At 35.8% G+C, this 16,584-nt stretch overlaps 1 protein-coding gene and 1 pseudogene across 2 annotated transcripts; one reads left to right on the top strand and one right to left on the bottom strand.

Moving 5' to 3' along the window:
- Positions 1-1,330: 1,330 nt before the first annotated feature.
- Positions 1,331-6,607, top strand: LOC141826392 (auxin-responsive protein IAA25-like; annotated as a pseudogene).
- A 348-nt stretch (positions 6,608-6,955) lies between these two features.
- On the bottom strand, positions 6,956-14,125 carry LOC141827516 (uncharacterized). Of its 2 annotated transcripts, none has more exons than XM_074714782.1 (8): positions 13,790-14,125; positions 13,579-13,683; positions 13,075-13,250; positions 11,762-11,947; positions 11,556-11,651; positions 11,414-11,485; positions 11,189-11,305; positions 6,956-8,294 (listed from the first exon to the last, which is right to left on the bottom strand). In XM_074714782.1, the coding sequence occupies exons 1-8, from the start codon at positions 14,055-14,057 to the stop codon at positions 7,203-7,205; spliced, it is 2,112 nt and encodes a 703-aa protein (XP_074570883.1). In that variant the 5' UTR covers positions 14,058-14,125; the 3' UTR covers positions 6,956-7,202. The 2 variants fall into 2 exon arrangements, with proteins under 2 accessions (XP_074570883.1, XP_074570884.1); XM_074714783.1 differs by having other exon boundaries at positions 6,956-8,291.
- Between the last annotated feature and the right edge of the window lie 2,459 nt (positions 14,126-16,584).

Raw genomic sequence — 16,584 nt, 5'->3', positions numbered from 1 at the left:
TTGTCATTTCATGAGTTTACATGACAAGCCAAAGCTAAAGGAGAAGACAAAAGGAAAAGGTAACTTCATCTTGAATGCATCAAACATGTCTCTTCAATTCGACTTATGGGGTTTTGTTTCAAGAGATGCATGTACGTACATGCGCACTATAAAAGAATATACTATACATATGAACTAGGAACTAAGGACAAGAAGATGCATACAATTGTGGGGTGATCATCATTTAATTTGTTGCCTATCTTCTTTTTGTTAAGTGTATACATATCACATCATAGTCCTATTTTTTGTGGCTCAAAAAGAAGATTTTATATAGTAATCTTGATGTTGAAGTTGTTTGTTTGTTGTAATATATATTTGTGCATGATTTCAAAACCACTACTCTTTTTGAGTTGGTGGAAATATTAGGCACTTTGATCTCAGGGATAGTTCTTTGTATGTTGGACCTTTTGGTGCTTCTTCAAGGGATTTTTTTCTCCGGGACTACGATGCAACGGTTAGGTCCTTTAGCAAAAAATTTATCATCTCAAATTTGAGTCTCAGTTGCGGTGCATTACAGGAGATTTTTCCTCTAGTAACAAGCGGGTCTAAAATGCTGACCGTTTGGATGGGTCTTCGTGAGCGCTTCACGATTTAATTGGTAGTCAGTAGGAAACTTCCATGGGATCAAATTTGTTTACCTCAAGATTAATAGGTTCTAAAAGCTGGATACCTGGTACTAATTAAAAAAAATATTACGGAAGATGACTTCGGTGTGATTGGAGGTAGTCAACATCTTTACGTGATAAAGAACTCAACGAATGAGAATGGTGATAAAGGCCACCGTGTGGAGAAGGAACAACAAAAACAATCGATAACTTCTTCATCCACAATGAAGAATAAAGTGTTTGCCTAAGGTTGCCAACCCTAGGCCTCTCTTACCATGACAAAGTTTAAGAGAGTGTTGGAAATGTGAATGGAAAAGGAGGTGGATGGAAGGAGGAAACTCTATTATGAGTGGAGTCTTTAATCCCACGTTGGGAGAATTGTGGCAATATGGTTGATTTATATTGATTCATGAAGGTTGAGAATATATACGGGGAGAGGCTCTCTCTCACACACGCTTGTGCAGGGAGGTACAAATCTAGAGTCCGAATTGCACTGAACTAAAGGCAACTCATGTGCAAGCACGACCTATACGGATCGAATGCTAGACCGATTGAAATAAAATTTGCCCAAGCGAATTAACCTATGTTTTGCCACATGAATCATTTTTGCTAACTGTTTAAGTGTATAAAGGATGCATACGATCAAGTGGCTAACATTTCGAGTCAGGCGGATAAAGGAAATAGTAATGGCTTTTATTCAGCCATTGGCTGGTATTTACTGCTACGAAAGGTCAGAGCTCCTATATATGGAGGCTAAGACCTTTGGCAGAAATATAGATACACATTTCGAGAAGCAAAAGCCTTCCATCTTTGTTCCCTATCTTCTCTCAGCCCGTGCACCCACTCGGCTACTCTTCATGATAACGTTCAGATACTAATTCGATTTGCCATGATTAACTAGTGCTTGGTTAAGTACGTGATTGTGCTATTGTATCCTGAAAAATAAACGTTCCACATAATCTCAAAGCACAGTTAAAAGAGAATGAATCTATTTTAAGGGAACTGTGTTGAATACATACCTTGACTTCTTTATTTTTGAGCACTCAAACTCGGGATTATTTCCTAAGCACTTGATTTCTCATCTCGAGCACCTGGACTCCGCGCCTGAACACTTGGCACTGAGGTGCTAGTAGGCAGTGGGGCTACTCAGCATCTTGACTCGACGCTTAGCATCTCCATTTCCTACTCGGACTCGATAGTCAGGCATGTGGTTCTCGACTTAGCCTCGCTTCCCCCACTTAGTGCTTGAGTAGCAACGCATTCTGACTTAGCGATTTGGTCTCCTGACTCGACGCTAAACCCATTCAGACTCGATTGTCAGGCGACACCACTTCCCACTCGGGCTCGATAAAGTTTGGGCTAGATATCTCAACTGCACTTGGGAGAATTCGAATTTGCCAACAACAATCCACTCAAGCTCAAGCAATTCCAAGAGCGATCGTCTCAAGCCAATGTCGATGATATAACAGATCTTCTTATCTATCGTTAGTTTGAGATTATCAACTAAAATCATTTTAACAAACAAGTCTAAAATTAAAATCTTAAAATTTTTAATTCAATAAATTTCTCTTATCTCCGCCAAAGATTGTCCAAAAGAGAGGACATCTCTTCTACTCACATTGCTACGTGTACATATATAGAGTGTACGTACATGCAACTTCTACGAGATAAAACATAAAAACAAAAACTTTAATTCAACAAGGGCAATGGAGAAGCACAAAGACTTCCGTAAATAATAAATCAAACACTAATAAAATAAAATAAAATAAGCATCGACAAGAATAGCTTTATATCACATAATCTATAATATGATCAATCACCAACATGATCTGTCTTCTGTGCAGGAGATTAATTCCATGAGCAATATTGTTACGCCTTGCATGAATTAGGCTTACAATGATACTAATTTCGTTTGTCTGTCAACGGTGAACTATCACTAATGTCATAGTATATATATATAATTGATATCCTGTACTTCTTAAAATATGTAACTGTGTGCGACATCAAAACCGGAGCGTCCGAAATTCTTTCGGACGTCTGGAATAGTAAATAATATTATTTTTTATTTATTTTTTATTTTTTATTTTTTTTACTTATGGTTAAACCATTTAAGATTTTCTTTTTAAGATTTAGGGGTTAAGTTATAGTATTAAACAAAAAAAGTAAAATAAAAATTATTTATTTATTTATTTATTTGGCTTTCTGTTAAATTATTTAAGATTTTTTTCTTTAGGATTTAGAGGTTGAGTTATAGTATTAAATATAAAAAAATTAAAATGAAAATAAAAAATATATTTATTGCTCCAGGCGTCTGGAATTCTTTCAGGCACCCCGATTCTGATGTCGCGCATAGCTAGTCACGTGTTTTAAGATTTAGGGTTGCATTATTGCTATTGTACAAGGAATGCTTCTTCAATCGAGCGATTTCCAACATAAATGACAACAACTACTTGGTGAAATCGCAACAAAGGGAGGGAGAGGAGTAAACCTAGCTATAGGGAAAAAGAACAATATCCTGAAATAAATCCTAACCCTAAGCTCTTTAAATATATAAATATCTTAAAAATTAATCCTGCACCATATTGTGAATTAAAATACAAATTGAACCAAATCTAGATCACTAACTTGGATTCAATTATATTCTAACTTATACAATTTAACTCTCATTCAAATTCAATTCGATTCTAAACAAGTTAATAGACATTCTCTCTCTCTCTTTTATTTTTTATATCAAATATCCAATTTACATTAATTAATCTTACCTCACATTTTGATTATCAGGTAAATTTTAAAAATTTAATGGCTATAAACATGACACCCCAATATCACTAGCTAATTATTTGAACATCACTAGCTAGTTATTTAAACATGCATCGTGTGTGTATATATATTGCATGAGTTTAGTATTTGAAAAAAAATTTATCTTTTATCACTGTTTAACCAACATTCTCGTATATATATATATATATAAAATAAAATATATATATATATATATATATATTTTCTTTAGAGTTTAGAAGTTAGGTTATAGTATTAAATATAAAAAAATTAAATAAAAATAAAAAAATATATATTTACTGTTCTAGGACTCACATTCTTCTGGCATGCACTCTGATTTTGATATCATGCACAAATGTACAGTCATGTATTTTAAGATGTGTAGGATATCACTCCTCTATATATATTATATTTTTCAAAAAAGAAATATTAAAATAATGTCAATCTCTATAACAGTGCATGAAGGATGAAGGAAATCTAGCTTGTCGGTCGATTCACGTGGGTTATTTAAACAGATAAACAAAATCATGAGACTGCTTTTGAGAATAAGAATTTAATCAGATTTAAACCACTGCAAGCGTTGGATTCTCTGCATCATCATCATCAAGCACACACACATGCTTATCTCATGATTAATCTATATATATAACTTAATTAACCACCACGATCAACAATCAAAGCAGACACACCAGCAGATATATATACCATCCAAGATCTGTTCAGCACTGCACAACAACATGCAGCAACAGTGTCTTAAACCTAAAAAAGAGAGAGTTAATCATTAATTGCCATCATCAGCTCCCAGTAATCCATCCATTCATCATCATGAAACAATATATCTGAATGCTAAAAAATGGTGAGGATTCAGAGATTACTTAGCATTTCTGAAAAAAGTAGAGTTTTCACTGTTAACTGTGTGTTTTTTTTTTAATTTGGCTTTGAGGAAATTAAGGGCAGTGCAGACACGAGTACTACACCATCACGCTTCACTCTCTTGACCACGCAAGTTTCAGTCCGTAGCAGCAATGATTACTGCAAAAGATGAACTCTTCTTGTGTTCTTAACCCAACTTAATTTTAGACCCTTTTTTTTAATTATTATTTTTTTTTCAGAGTATACTATTAGTACTTTCACTGTTGCTGTTCTTCTCAAAGCCATCTGATTTCTTGGGTTAATTTTTAGATTAGGTTTAGTTATGAAACTTGCTTTTATTGTTTTATTAGGATTATTACTCTACATATTACTAATTGACGCATAAAAGAGATAGTAGATTTGTTTCTGTCTTTTGTTGAATAATCTTTTCCATGACTAAGTATCTCTTACTTGAGAGGCCGGCATGAATTAGGTGTGGTGCTAAATGTGTTTGTTTTTAGGGAAAAGAATTAAAGGTGAAAAGTCACTTATAATGTTCAAACTAATGCTTTTAAGTTCAACTCGAAAGCTTAAGACTAATCAAAGTTGTAAAATAATACGAACATGCATCCGGTCAAATCAACTTTTTGATCAATTTAATTAATCGACAAAGTAAAGTTTGTGCTTATGGAATATAATGGGAATCCTATAGAGGGGCCTCCATCGAATATATGCAGGGCCACTTATAGGATTCCCCCTTCATGCTTGTGTTCATCCAACAATATCCAACTTTGCCTCTCTCCCTCCTCCCTCTCTCTTTCTCAAGTCGATATATATCGTAAACCATAGCGATCGAAGTCCTCTAGATATATAGCCATTCCTCTAGCATGCACTTGTTCATCTCTCTAGCCGATCGAGATCCACCATGAAGTCTAGTACCCAATTCAAACTTGATCAATATCCTTCGAGGCAAGAGGAGGGAAGCTTAAAATTTAAACTTCTCCCTTCTCAAGCCGATCTCTCACCCGCAAACCATGGCCTCGAACTCAGCCTAAGCATCACTAGTACTACTGCTGCTGCTGCTGCTTCTGCTTCTGGCACAACTACAACCAACTGCAAAGCTACTTGCGAGACATGGACTATTGCCCCATTGCCTGAAACACTGCTCCACAATGGATTCATTCATCCGTGGAGCCTCGCTGCCCGTCAACACAAGGCAGTCTTGGAGCAATTAGCCCACCGAAAGCACAACCACACTACTTCTAGTTCTTTCTCCACCTTCTTCCTCCTCGGCTTCTCTCTTACCAAGGTAAACTAATGTTATTAACAATAGGAATTTAGATTGTTGGTTGATTAACAATAGGCAAGTGTTAGCTAGTTGGCATGGAGGGTTTTAAATATAATTAAGTGAAGGATTATATTCTTTGTTAGCTAATGTAATCATTGTCAACTTCTTCGACCTAGATATATCCCAATCAATAATTCTTGAGATCATGCATGCAATTATTATGATTGTGTATCTTTCAAATTGTGTACCTATTAGGTTTGATGGATCATCCTTGCTTCCGGTGGTCGGTTGGCCGCCTGTGAGAGCTCATAGAAAGAACAACTTAGACAGTACTGTAAACTTGTTGAAGTTTGATCATGAGATGCAAGAAAGCAAAAGTGATGCGAAGAGACTAAAGTCGAAGGAGATGAACAATGAGGCTCAATCAGTGTTTGTAAAAGTGAAGATGGAAGGATACGGTGTCGGTCGAAAGGTCAACCTTAAGGCTCACGATGGCTATCGATCGCTTTCGTGTGCCCTCAGCAAATTGTTCCACAACTTCCTCTCTGGTATATATGTGAGATTAATGCTATATATATGTTATTCACTCATAATTTGTTGCTAGCTAGGTTATGAAATGAGCACTTGAAGTTGATATAAGTGCACATGGTTAACTGACTTATGTATATGCACTGTAAGTAATGAAAAACATTTTTGTTTTCAGTTAATTATTCTAAAAAGTTAGAGGAGCAAAGTGAAGAGGATTTCAGTGATGACTTCATTCTTCTCTACGAGGATAATGAGGGGGATCAGATGCTTGTTGGTGATATCCCTTGGGAGTATGAATATGTTGAAATAGTTTAATCATTTTCAGATTTCAGATAACTTGTAGTAATGCATCCTTGCATTTTGTTTTTTTTTTTTTTGTTTTTGTTTTTGCAGGTTATTCATCACTTCAGCTAAAAAGCTTTTTATTGTTCAAAATTCAAACAAGGCTGTTGCTGCAGGTGAATATTGAACTTTACAGGTTACAGTTACATTAATGCAGGCTGATTGTACATGCTAATTGTTGCAGAAGAGCCAAAAGAACCTTCTTGAACAGTTGATGATCGAACTGATCTATAGGGAGCTTGCAAAGAATTTTTGATGAAGACTGATCGTCACAAATGGATTTGTATCGTTGGTTAATCGATGTTCAAAGTGATTTGCGCTTGTTATATGTATCTATTGTAAGTACTACTAAACATCATCTATCATAAACTCACAAAGATAAGTGAACAATGTTAGGTAGTCAACGAGTAGAAAGAAACATTTACCCTCGGTACACACCAAAGGAGAGAAGGTTACCGAGAATAGGGAGACGAAGCAACGTTTGCCTTCAGTACACACCAAAGTAAACTACATTTGTTCGCAAAGTAGAAAAAACATTAACCTGATACAAGCATATTTTGCATGTTACAAGACAGTCCGACTGGCATTGTAAAAAAGATAGGCTACATGTCCAAGGCAATAGTTTCATACTGAGTATTTAGCACAGTCAAAATGATCTACTCTGAGCATAGTTAACAAGGGAACCGCTTGGCACAGATCCCAGAACATATGTCGAAAAGCTAAAATCATACATATAGCAAGTAAAGATTTAGCAGTAGTATATAATTGCATCAGTGATGAGCACCATATCCAGCCGGCGGAGCAGCTGTTTGATCATAATAACCAGATGGAGTTGCTGACTGCTGAGCATAACCTGGCTGGCCGCTGGCAGCTGGTGGAGCACCATAACCTGAAGCTGCGACGTTACTGCCGTAAGCTGCTTCGGCAGAACCACCATGATACCCATAATTAGTATTACCTAAGGCAGGGTCGCTGTAACCTGGTTGGGGTGTGGGGTACTGTCCATAACCAGAAGGTTGTGAGGCTGTTGGTTGAGGGTATCCTGGTGCCTGCCCATAAGCTGCCGATGTTGGCTGAGCGTACCCATCTACAGGACCATAAGTCTGATTGTAAGCAGGCTCTGGTTGAGAAGCTGCATTGGATCCATAAGGATATTGCTGAGGGGCAGATCCATACGATGGCGGTGCATGACCCTGATAAGTTGGATCTCCAGGTTGGTTTGCTCGTGGTGGCATACCATAAGTAGGTCCCTCTTGAGGGGCACCATAAGTTGGCTTGTTATATTGGCTGTAACCAGCCTGGGGAGCAGTTCCTTGGCCATAGACATTTGATTGAGATCCCATAATCGACTGGTTATAAAATTGCTGCCCTGGTGCTTGAGAATCATATCTGGGGTCATGATATTCTTGACCATAGTTTTGTTGTGTAGGAGCTGGATGTCCATAGGGAGCAGAATGCCCATAATTTGGAGGTTGAGACTGCCCATAGTTCATAGGTGCAGGAGATGCCCCAGACATCGGATTGGGCATTGGTGTTTGTGTTCCTGAACGAGTACCACTGTGGCCATAATAATCATATCCACCAGTTGGAGCATTATGACCAGAGGCTGCTGATCTCTGGTCCCAACCAGCATTATTGTTAAAGCCACCTCGTGGAGCAAACTGCTGCTGCGAGTAGCCACCATAAGGTTGAGGATACCGAACTGACTGTGGTGGTGCGTATGCACCTCGTTGCTGGTAGTCGAGGCCTACAGGTTGTGCTGGAGAATTTGCCCGAGCTCCCCAATGGGGCTGAGCATTTGAACCGCAATGATGATAACTTTGTTGGTTGTAACCTGATAGAGGTGATGGTCTAGGTGCCTGCTGACATCATACTCAGTTAAGATATAAATATTAACAAAAACAAGGTGTGATCCCAATAACCACCAATTTGTATCAGAATTAATAAAAAGAATGTGCTACTTAAGTACTAACAATGTAGGCAATGCCAATGAGTTTACAGACAGTATAGTGCAGATATAATAGGATGAATCAATCTTAAACACTATCAATATGATATAAGATAATGCAATAAGGTGCAGACATAATGGTCAAAGTAAAAAATTCTCAACAAATTATAAATCAACTGAAAATTCATGAATAAGAGATTGCTTAAACGAATGTTTAATCTAACAAATAAACAACTTTTGTGGACAGCATCATCAAGGATACTGAAGATGGTAGAAAGTCAAGGGCTTGCAAAATGCATAGAATCAAATAAATACAAGCATCTAAGATGGTACAGCATAAGCAGCAAGCACTCTAAAATATCTACTTGTGGATACATTGGAGTTAAACACAAAAATAAAACACAGATGTAGCTCAGGCAAATCATACTGCAACTAAAATAAAGTATCTAAACTAATTAGTGGTGATTTCTGTTAATGCTCAGTAAAAATTCAATCAATCTGTAAGCTATGAGGCATAACTCACTCATTTTGGATCAAAATTACAGATCAAAGCCAAAATAAATCTGATATAGAGGAAAAGTACGAATTGAGATAAATAACTGCTCAACACAAGGCATGCATGAACATATGGAAGTTGTTGCAAGCTATAAAATTATTTGAATTATCACTAGAAGGATTGCTATGTTGATAACATAAATGGTTGTGAGAAACTAAAGGCTAAAGAGCAATACAAGAAACAAGTTTCTTCAAGGTAAATTAGCTATCCTTTCTGTGGCGAACATCCATTATCACTTTCTTAGTAAACTATTGTTGAGTGTAGTAATAAGTTTTTTATGGTACTATACCGAATAGATAGGCACACATGAATTATAAATGAGCATAAGCAAGCTAATACACTGAGACAATACCTTCACCAAGTCATAATGTGGAGTAGAAAATACAGCTCCAAAAAAACTGCTAAAAATGATTCAATAAAATAGGTTAAACAATATTCTGTGTAATTTGAAGTCTTCTTCTGTCAATCCAGACTAGTAAAATTTCGTGTTCCATCCGGCCATCAGACTTGGTTCATGAAGTCAACAACTTGGAATATCATACAAACAATAGCTTAATTCCTTAAACAAAATCGACTTTGCACTAAAAATAAACTAACGCATGGACATTTGAGAGATTGAAAAGATTATCAGATTTTTGTAGAATAAACAAGACACTTCCAAGGTTGAACAATTACGCAAAAGGATTTTAGAGCAGCAAGTATTAAAAGTAAACAATGATCACAACTTTAGTTTAAAGTATTCGGAGACGAAATGACAGAATAACATGCTGTCTAAAGGACCTCATTGTGTGTGACTTCCAATAAAAACTATATTTTCATATGAAAAGGAAAATGTGCCATAGCCCTCAATAATCTCAACCGATAACAACTAGAACATGGCAAGGCATACTATGCATAGGATTTATCATTAAAAAAGAAGACAACTATAAACTCTGACTAATGCACAAAAATTGTCAAATAGAATTAATGTACCATATTGCACATTCCAGAAAATCATCTGAATATGGTCATTGGACAATATTCATGTTCATGGAGCAAGATGTGGGTTCCATGTGACCAGGAGAGCAAGATTCTACAACTTTTTCAAGTAATGGACACATTTATATTCTGCATTTTGACCACCATATCTACCACTTATGACTAATAACTTAGGAAGATTTTCATATTTCTATAGTAAATGTGGGAGCATCCATGGTACTAAATAACATCAACATTACGATGATGCTTCTACAATATAAACTGGATCTCAAGTCCAAGCAATCTTACCAACTATAAAGCTTCTTCAATGGAAAAGATTAAAGCCACTTATCTCTCTTCGGTGGATGACAGTGAGAAATGGAAGTTTTTTCTCTACACCAAGAGAGCAATGTAGACCTCAATTGAAAAGCATAGCGAAATCTGCATTATGAAAGCCAACCAATTCCAAATTGGCATCTTCAGCACAATTAAACCATTGCAATTGGCAGCAAGCAGGCTTTACATTGATCATGCAATTGTTAAGACTTTTTTGACAAAAAACTCTCATTTCTCAAATTTCTCAATTAGAGTATAGTTCCAATCTCCATGAAAAAGGAAAGATGTTCTAAAGAGGTGGAGATGTTCAAATAGAATAGCATTTTCCACTTACGAAAGGTAGCAACCAGGGGAAAGAAAATACTCCTAGGCTATTATAAGAAAAAGGCTCTGCATGGATCTCAGGCCTAATATTCATAACATAAAACTACAAACAAACATAAGGGTAAAAGAGTCTTGAGCTTCAATTCAGCAGACCAGAAGGGCACTTGAAAGATTAAGACATTTTCCTAAAGCACTCGATGGCCATTATATGCTTCATTGAACTGCAGTTCTGAATTCCTTATATTATATTCTAGCAATTCAGAGTTTTCTTACTGATATAGAAGTCCAGACAAACAACAATTCCCAAGATAATAAAGTAAGAATTCATGTAAAGTCCTCAACAATTATTCAAATTGAAGTCAAATGGATATATACTCTGGGAGATAAGAAATAACTTAGAAAATAAATAACCACTATCACCAATCCCCGACTCAGAGGGGAAGCCCAGCAAATACAAGTGCAATGTAACTAAATGTATAATAGTCTAGTAAATCAACTGAAAGAGAGAGAATACTGTATAGAAGACTTGATTCATTACTTGATCATTTCTTTGGCAGATTTAATACAGGTGAAATATAACTAGCGTATAGTAGTCTAGTAAATCAACTAAAAGGAAAGAATACTGCATAGCAGACCTGATTCATTACTTCCTTTATCATTTCTTTGGCAGATTCAATTTGTCTTTGGTCTCCAGTTACACGTACAATTCTTTCCTTTGATGCATCACCCTCAGGTAGATGTTGTGGTATTAACTAACAGCAGAAGTAATAGGTAAGAAACAAACCGAACAAGTGATTATCAGTGTGTTAAAATAAACCACTATTAAATTCAAGGGAAATGATTTATTTTAATATCACTACCTGTATTCGAGCACCAGATCTAGTTTGTAGATTCTTAATAGTCTCACCACCCTTGCCTATGATTATACCTACCTATACAATGGAAAACACAAACTAATCAAGAAAAGTTAACAAAAAATAAATGCTTATGGATTACGTGTACCTTCTCATTTGGCACTTTAATTTCAAACTGTTCTCCGCCAGATTGCAAAGTACCAAAACCTCTGGCCACAAGGGATGGTGAACCACCAGCCTCAGCCTAAGAAGAAAAAAGGTGTTGGATGCAATTAGGAAGCAATGCAAGAGTTAGGCATGTAGCTAAATTTATCATGATAATAAAACAGAAGCCAAGATGGATTTGCAAGTAACCTCAGCAATGACATCCTTTATGAGTTTCTCTGCCTTGTTAATGCTGTCCAGGGACCCAATTAGTTCCACTGGCCGACAATTAGAACTTGGATCAGTTTCAGCATCTCTTGTTATCTGAATTTTAGCACCTGAGTTGTACTGCAGGTATCTTATTGTCTCGCCAGATTTCCCGATAAGAACACCAACCTGTATATGATGTTTCATCAATAAATCTCATTCCCAAATAGACGAAATTAGAGAAAGTCATTGCCTTTTCCATGCCAAATCTCCAACTTGATGAAAATCATTGTTATGTAGTATGTTATTATGGAGTAAAAAAAATAAGAAAGAACACCTGTTGCTTTGCAAACCACTAGTCTGCTACAATTGGACAAGCATGCATGTTATGTAGCACATTCAACTTGTCCACTATAAAAAAAATGCTCAGATAAATCAAAAGCAAATAAAAATGATGCTGCTACATATCAGATTCCAATCAATCTATGAATGCATAACATAATTTTTAACATGGGGCACATGATAAAGAGAGAACAAGCAATTACTTTCTGTGCCTGCCACAAATGCAATCAGCTTGACAGGCAATTATGTTATGCAAAGAAAATTTATCTTCACAAATTCATATTGAATATAACTAAAAAAATTAACCAAGAGATGAATAAAGTTACTGCCAAGCATCACACAGCTCAATACAGCTAGAAAACAAGAGGTTATTTTCCACTGTCTGGCACAAATGTAATCAGCTTGACAGGCAATAATGCCACATTTGAATCTAACTAAAATTAGCCAACAGATGGATAAAGTTAATATGGTTTTCTCTCTTCCAGATTCATTATTGTAATGTTGGAGGTAGATGAATTAATTATTAGATTGTTTAGTATAGCAACATGTTCCATTGTTCTTAGGGATGTCCTTGGATTGCATCACTGTTGTTACATTCTAGTTTGTCCTTCTTGTTCAATTAATTTTTCCTTTTACAAGCAACATGGTGTGATAACACTGATATCAACCATCTCAACTTATCAAAGAATATTGCAGGAAATAAGAAAGAAAAAATACCCAAACCTAACCATCCATTCAATTTACAAATAGGATGAAAAGCTAGGTCATTAAACAGTGCAGACGAGAGAACTTCTTTCCAAAACATAAGATGAAGTTATCTACATTGACATAACATGCAAATTGAAGCTCTGCACAAACTCAAACACACAAGAATAAACTACGAGACATGTATTGCAAACATTTGAGATTCAGGAATTTAATTGAAAAAACACAATTTATTGGAGGATATAAAAAAATTACTAGGAAGACAGTACCTTATTGTTAGGTACTTCAATTTTACTAGTTGTTATGGCTGAATCTGCTGAAGGTGCAGCGACACTCTCAACATTTTCTTCAGGCAGAACATTACCATTTTCTTCAGGCAGAACATTACCATTTTCTTCAGGTTTAGTTTCCAATTCTTGTAACTCTTTGCCAGTGTCAGAAGCAACTGAATCAGTTAACAAGTGTCACCAGTTTGACTATCTATATTAAAACCAAACAAAGCTAAAAGCAAACCAAGGAAATCCACCCTCCAATACATGAAAGAATGTAGAAAGAGACCAAACAACCACAAGCAACCATGTCATTAGCTCATCTATCAATCCACGTCACACTCCATGTGAGTAGCGTATATATCCATGATTTCATTATTTCAAACTATACAGTTAAAAAATATTCCAGGCCCAAATAGATTCATGGAACCTTTTCATTAAAATGTCAAACAACCAGACAAAGAAGTCGATCAAAAATTACCAAAAGAAAAGAGGCAAACGAACCATTGATTTCTGCATCTTCACGTTGAATCTGGTCATCGGTTTTCACTTCAGCGGCCTCAGATACCTCTACCTTATGGATGCCATTTTCTGTATGGTCGACATCCGCTGCACAATTAGCGTATCAATGAGATTCAACCCGAAACGAAGAACCACTACGTAATCAATTTACGATAGATCCAAAAACAGAATCCAGAGCCATCCACCGACACACCTTCGGAGACATCTCCCTCACCCGATCTGGGGTCGTCGGCGGCAGCTAGGGCGGGGAAATCGGTTTCGACTTCTTGCTTCTTCAGTGGCGTCTCTTCATCGGCGTCACGGGGCTCCAGATCCTCAATTTTCCGCTTGTGGCTTTCGCCGACAGTTACAGTCTCGTCGGCTGCGGCGCTGGATCCGTCGACTTTCACTCCTGGCGAAGACTTGACTTCTCCTTCTGCGACGGCCTGATCAGCAGCCATCTGCACTTCGTGATCCGCCATGGGAAGAGACGACTGATAGAGGCGGCGATCGAGCAGCGAGACGGGAGAAGGTGCGGAGAGGAACAGGAATAGGGTTTTTGAACGGATCCGAAGTGAGAGCTCCTCACTGCGTTTTTATAGTACGGCGGGCTGGTTGATGGGCTTGTGATCACGCTAGTAAGATGGGCTTTTTAACATCCCACAAAAATTATAACACTTTTAATTATTATAATGATTAAAAAGGCATCCTTTATTTAAAAAAAAATAAAATAATAATATTTCTGATCCTAAAAATCCTTTTGCTATAATATTTAATAGTAATGGTGTTAAAATAAAATGATTACTTGTTTAAAAATATTATCTATTATTTCAAAATATATATATTTATTAACTTAGTCTAATATTATCCAAAATCGTTTTAAAATGACTGTTATAAGAGTGTAGTAGTCATTTAGTGAATACTCAGTTTGACCTTTTTCTTGATGTTGATCAATTTTACACAATATCGACTCAGTTAGTAAATATTTTTTATATAGAAATGTTTTACATATAATATTTTAGACCAAGCTATAGTGTAATGTAATAACTGTTATAATAATATTAGAATAAGAGTATTTTTAATTGATATAAAAATATGGTAAGACGTCTGATACGGTAGAAATATATAACTACCATTTGGCCTACGAGATCTGGAATGATATTGAACTATTAATCAAAATAAAGAAGGATTAAACAAATCATAAAGATCCCAAGACCTCAGCCTTTAATCCGTGGGCCCCAACCTCGATCTCAAACTTCATATCCCGACCTCGGCCTCAAATCTTGGGTTCGAACCTCAACCTTTACTTGGTCTTATGTGTCGACTTCATCTCAGTCTCGAGCGTCAATCTCTACTCGATCTCGAGCTCCTACCTTGGCCCTAAGCCTTGAGTCCCAACTTCGATCTCTATTTAGTCTCATGTGTCGTTCTCATCTCAGGCTCGATCCCGACCTCAACCTCTACTCGATCTCGGATGCCGATCTCATCTCAGTCTCGGGTCTCTCTTTATCCAATTCTAGGTTGAGCTTGTAAGGCCAATTTACCCATAAGATCATGAAATCCTAAGATTGTTTCTCTCAAAAAATTAAAAAAATATTCCAAAAGACATAAACAACAGAAGCATGTATATCAAAATTTGTCATAAATGATAATACGTATTTCAAAACAAACCTTAAACGAAGGCTTATGCTTCAGAGATTGAACACATTGATAATTCTATAAAAGGCTACCCATACTCAGGGGTATATGTATACACACAAAATCCTAATTTTCCCAAGCCTTTATTCTCTTTTTTTTCGTAAAATCCTAACTTGAGCGTTAGAGTGATTTGTCAGGATTCATCCCTGATATCATTCTGACTCTTTTTGGAGTGTTTTTCAAATCTCTTACCTCTTGCGACGACTATATTTGAAGAACATGCATATCAATTTATTCGTTAATCGATAATTTAATTATCCATAGTATTCAATCGGATTCACGTCCTTTTAACTTTTTAAAAACTAAGAACACTTTTTGATGACTCTCATAATCAAGGGTGCTTTTGATTTTTTTCAAAAAAAAACTAAAAGTTGAGTTTTCCTCTTTCATTATTTTCTTAAAGATAAAAAACTTTAATTTTAAATTTTTACTAAAAGTAAATAAAATATAAATCAAAATGTGATAAAATAATTTTAAACTTTGAATGTTGAGTTGGAGTTTCATTGAACATCAACAATAATTTATAAAAATATGATTGAAGACAATTAGCAAGAGAATTTTTCTAATCTTTCATACCTTTTAAATTAAATCTCTAAATTATATTTTTGTAGAACATTTGTTGAAAAGTAATTTGAAAAGTTTTTCATACTGTACTTGTAGTATCGCCATTCTGGGACTTGGCTCGTCATATATTTGTAATTCATCATCTTGTAGTCTAAGAACTTTTTGATTATGAATTTCTTCGAACTTAGTTTTTTTTCACTTTGCATTTCTTGTCTAATTAGTCGAATATAATTTTGTCCATCTTCATCGAATATACACATTTGATAAACCTCCGTCCATCCATTAAAGGATATATCCTTGCAGTAGGGTAATGAGTTAATGACTTGGATTATAACTGTTTGATTAGTTACTACACCCTTTTGGGGATGATTGAGATACCCCTTTGGGGGGTCATCTCTAACATTGATCGATGGCATGACAATGTCATTGGACATAGTTGTAAGTATTAGTGCAATCAATCTATAATTAAGGTTGATCAAGCTAGTCAAAATTGATCATGATCTTGGGTGTTGACGATTGGATATAATCATGTGTTTAATGATTGAAAATGAAGTGTAAGTAGGCCAATATTGATCTGACACTTACATTGAAAAAATCTAAGTGAATTAAGGTTGACTCAACACTTAGTAGTAAGAAGTCTAATAGAAAATTAATAAAGAAAAAATCTAAATAGATCATGAAAACTTGATAATCAAAAGTCTAACAAAGAGTTGATAAACCAGAAATTTAAATGAGTCAAAGTTGCAG

This window comes from Curcuma longa, chromosome 4 (genome assembly GCF_044706935.1).
Source record: "Curcuma longa cultivar G26 ecotype Majalengka, Jawa Barat chromosome 4, ITB_CL_G26_1.1, whole genome shotgun sequence".
Lineage (NCBI taxonomy): Eukaryota > Viridiplantae > Streptophyta > Magnoliopsida > Zingiberales > Zingiberaceae > Curcuma > Curcuma longa.
This window is presented reverse-complemented; position numbering and strand designations above follow the sequence as displayed.